Source organism: Tupaia chinensis, unplaced genomic scaffold (genome assembly GCF_000334495.1).
Source record: "Tupaia chinensis unplaced genomic scaffold, TupChi_1.0 Scaffold000477_1, whole genome shotgun sequence".
Taxonomy (NCBI): Eukaryota; Metazoa; Chordata; class Mammalia; order Scandentia; family Tupaiidae; genus Tupaia; species Tupaia belangeri.
In genome coordinates this window covers 1,099,417-1,102,230 of record NW_006159986.1, presented here as the reverse complement: position 1 = coordinate 1,102,230, position 2,814 = coordinate 1,099,417, and the positions used below count along the sequence as shown (strand labels likewise).

At 58.3% G+C, this 2,814-nt stretch overlaps 2 protein-coding genes across 5 annotated transcripts in view; one reads left to right on the top strand and one right to left on the bottom strand.

Annotated features, from left to right (window-relative positions):
- Window positions 1-836, top strand: part of MIEN1 (migration and invasion enhancer 1) — a 1,748-nt gene extending 912 nt beyond the window's left edge. Inside the window, exons 3-5 of one of the 4 annotated variants that reach the window (XR_335627.3) lie at window positions 244-320; window positions 383-495; window positions 598-836. Coding sequence is in view for 3 of the 4 variants with exons in the window: in XM_006155901.3 (XP_006155963.1) it covers window positions 244-320; window positions 403-486 (161 nt within the window). In the remaining variant the exon portion in view is untranslated. Of the gene's footprint in view, window positions 1-243; window positions 321-382 lie in introns of all 4 variants that reach the window. The other 3 variants (XM_006155901.3, XM_006155900.3, XM_006155902.3) reach the window with 3 other exon arrangements.
- Window positions 837-1,890: 1,054 nt separating this feature from the next.
- Window positions 1,891-2,814, bottom strand: part of ERBB2 (erb-b2 receptor tyrosine kinase 2) — a gene marked incomplete at its 5' end in the record, with an annotated part of 23,327 nt that continues 22,403 nt past the window's right edge. Inside the window, 2 exon segments of the mRNA NM_001317070.1 lie at window positions 1,891-2,246; window positions 2,363-2,615. Coding sequence (NP_001303999.1) covers window positions 1,891-2,246; window positions 2,363-2,615 — 609 coding nt within the window.

Sequence of the window (2,814 nt, the reverse complement as noted above, 5' to 3'; positions counted from 1 at the left end):
GAAAAACCAGCTACACTGCAATAGTGTAAGGTGGGGTCGGGGGAGAGACCTTCACTGAGTGATGGACACGCACGTGAGGCCTCCTTTAAGTCCCTTAGAGTTGACCCAGGATTGGGGAATGACTTAAGGAGCTATTACTGAGCCTAGTGGGGTTGATGGGGCAGGGGGGACACAGGAGCGCATTAGCCTGAGAGCTTCTGCCTCCTCAGTCCACCTTTCCCTCATTCATCCGTTTCATACCAGGGGCCTTTGAGATCGAGATCAATGGGCAGCTGGTGTTCTCCAAACTAGAAAATGGAGGCTTCCCTTATGAGAAAGATGTGAGTATTTGCAGGGTTGGGAGGACCCCTGGGTCACCCTGGCCCAACCGTGCATCATCCAGGCCACATCTTTGCCCTGCAGCTCATTGAGGCCATCCGGAGGGCCAGTACCGGAGAGCCCCTAGAAAAGATCACCAACAGCCGGCCGCCCTGCGTCATCCTGTGACTGCCCAAGGTTCTGGCTCCTGCTCCCTTCTGGGGTCCTGCTAGCTCCTGCCTCTTCCCGCACTTAGTTTCTAGTAGCTAAGAGACCCTGGCCTCCACTTCACCCCTTTAGGTACAGGAGGTAATAGAAGCTCCAGTGGTCTTGGGGGTCTTGCGGGCAGGAGAGATGCACTCCACGGACAGTTCCACAGCTGGGGAACATTACCTTCCCCGGGTGGGTGCCCACGCGGCCCAGGCCCCGCCCAGCTCGACAATATCTATCAGATGCCACAGTGGATCTAAGTTATTCTCTCCCACCTCCAGGCGGTGCCGGCTCTTGACAATAAAGTGGCAATACAAACCCTTGTGCCACCTAGTGTGTACTTAAGTCCAGCCTGGGAGCGTGGGGGCGGAGGCCAACCCAGCCTTTGTACCGTACAAGCTGCCTCAGTTCAGGGAGCTCCCCTCTCGGAGCCAAGAAAGATGAGATGCACCACAGACAGTGCCTCTTCTCCCCACCCCACCCCCATAACTCCCACTGCCCTTACCCCAGGGAGGGATTTGCCCCATGCTGGTGGATGGCCTTAGAAACTGGTTTGTTCTAAATGATCTGGTTTTATCAGAGGGCTCTTAGATCAGAATGTCAAGTTCCCCATCCCTCCAACTAGACTCCAAGGACCTCATTCAGGCTTCTTCCAGGGAAAGGGAAGAGAGGTGAGTGTAAGGCGAGCAGGAAGGGATGGCACAGAACCCCCCTCCATGTGGGCTGGAGCCCAGCTATTTTCCAGAATATATTTGCAAACGGAGAAAGTAGGCATGGAGAAGGGACATCCCTCCCACAATCCTACGGGCCCTCCAACTCCCCTTTTATACAACACCTACTCTCCCCCTGGGCATTTATTTCATCTTTAAAAAAAAAACAAAAACAAAAACAAACAAAAATACATTAAAAAAAAAAAAAAAAGCACTCTGTACAAGGTCCAGATGTGGACACCACTGCTGCTCCCGTACGGGTCTGGGGCAGCGCTCAGTCTGAGACAGTCTCTCCGTGGGTTGTTGTTCTGAGACTCCCCTGGGCTTCTCCCCTCCTGGGCCAGCTCCCCTGTGTCCTTCAGTACCAAGGGTCCAGAAGGAGGGCCAGGCTAGCCCACTGCTGCAGCCAAGGAGACGGTGCCTGTGGCGCCCCGAGGCTGGTGGGGCAGGGCTCCCAATCAGCCAAGACACCCCAGTGCTTCCAACCAGGTCGGGTTCTCTAGCCATCCGAGGGCTCCAGCAAGATAGAAGGTTCCTGGGACAGGTTCCTGGCAGGGCAGGCCTCCTGCATGTGGTCCAGGGGAGCTCCTGGCCTGGTGGTGGTGCGGGTCAGCAGTCAGGCCTCCCCGCTCCCTGAGGGCGCAGCAGGGCCTCAGCAGACCAGGCCTCTGGCTCACACCGGCAAGTCCAGACCCAGGTACTCAGGGTTCTCTGCTGTAGGAGTCCCTTCAAAGGTGCTGGGCGGAGACCCCCGCTCTGTTGGGTCCTGGTCCCAGTAATAGAGGTTGTCAAAGGCTGGGCTGAAAGTGGGAGGAGGGTGGGGTTGAGAGGCAGCCCCTCCCCTGGGTGCCAAGTACTCGGGGTTCTCCACGGCACCCCCAAAGGCAAAAACGTCTTTGACAACCCCGTTCTTCCCAGGGGAGAGAGTCTTAGGCCTTTCCAGAGTGGCACCGGCAGGCCGAGCGGGAGGCAGAGGGCCCTCCAGGGGCGAGGGGGGCTGCAGTCGAACCTCAGGCTGGTTCACATATTCTGAAAGGGCAAGAGAAGACAAGTTAGGGAGAGGGACCCAGGTGTCCCTGCCACCACTGCCCCACAACCCACCCTGGGTGAGGTCCGAGCCCCCAGTTCAGGCCTGCACTCCATACCGGGCTGGGGGCTGCAGGTCATGGGAGCAACGTAGCCATCAGTCTCTGGGGGCAGGGTTACTGTGGGGTCCTCACTGTACCGCTGCAGGGGGCTGGGGTCATGCGTGGGGACGTTCTGCAGCCCCTTGGCCGCCCCCACTGCCAGGTCACCATCAAAAACATCTGAGCCTGCCCCTTCTGAGGGGGCCAGTGGAGACCTGGGGGGCTCCTCTTCTGAGGGTTCCAGCCCCAGCGTCAGATCACCACCACCACTCTGGGGACAAAAGAGAAAGTCATGATGGAGTCACTCATGGGTCTGGATTGGGGACTCCATGGGGAATGACAGGGTCACCTTTGGGGCATGACCGGGAAGGCAGCAGGAACCCTCACGGATAAGGAGGGCTCCATGAGAGGCGACGGTCGGGGGTGTCAGAGGAAAGGACCCTCATCCACTGGGCGGGGGGAGACAGGCG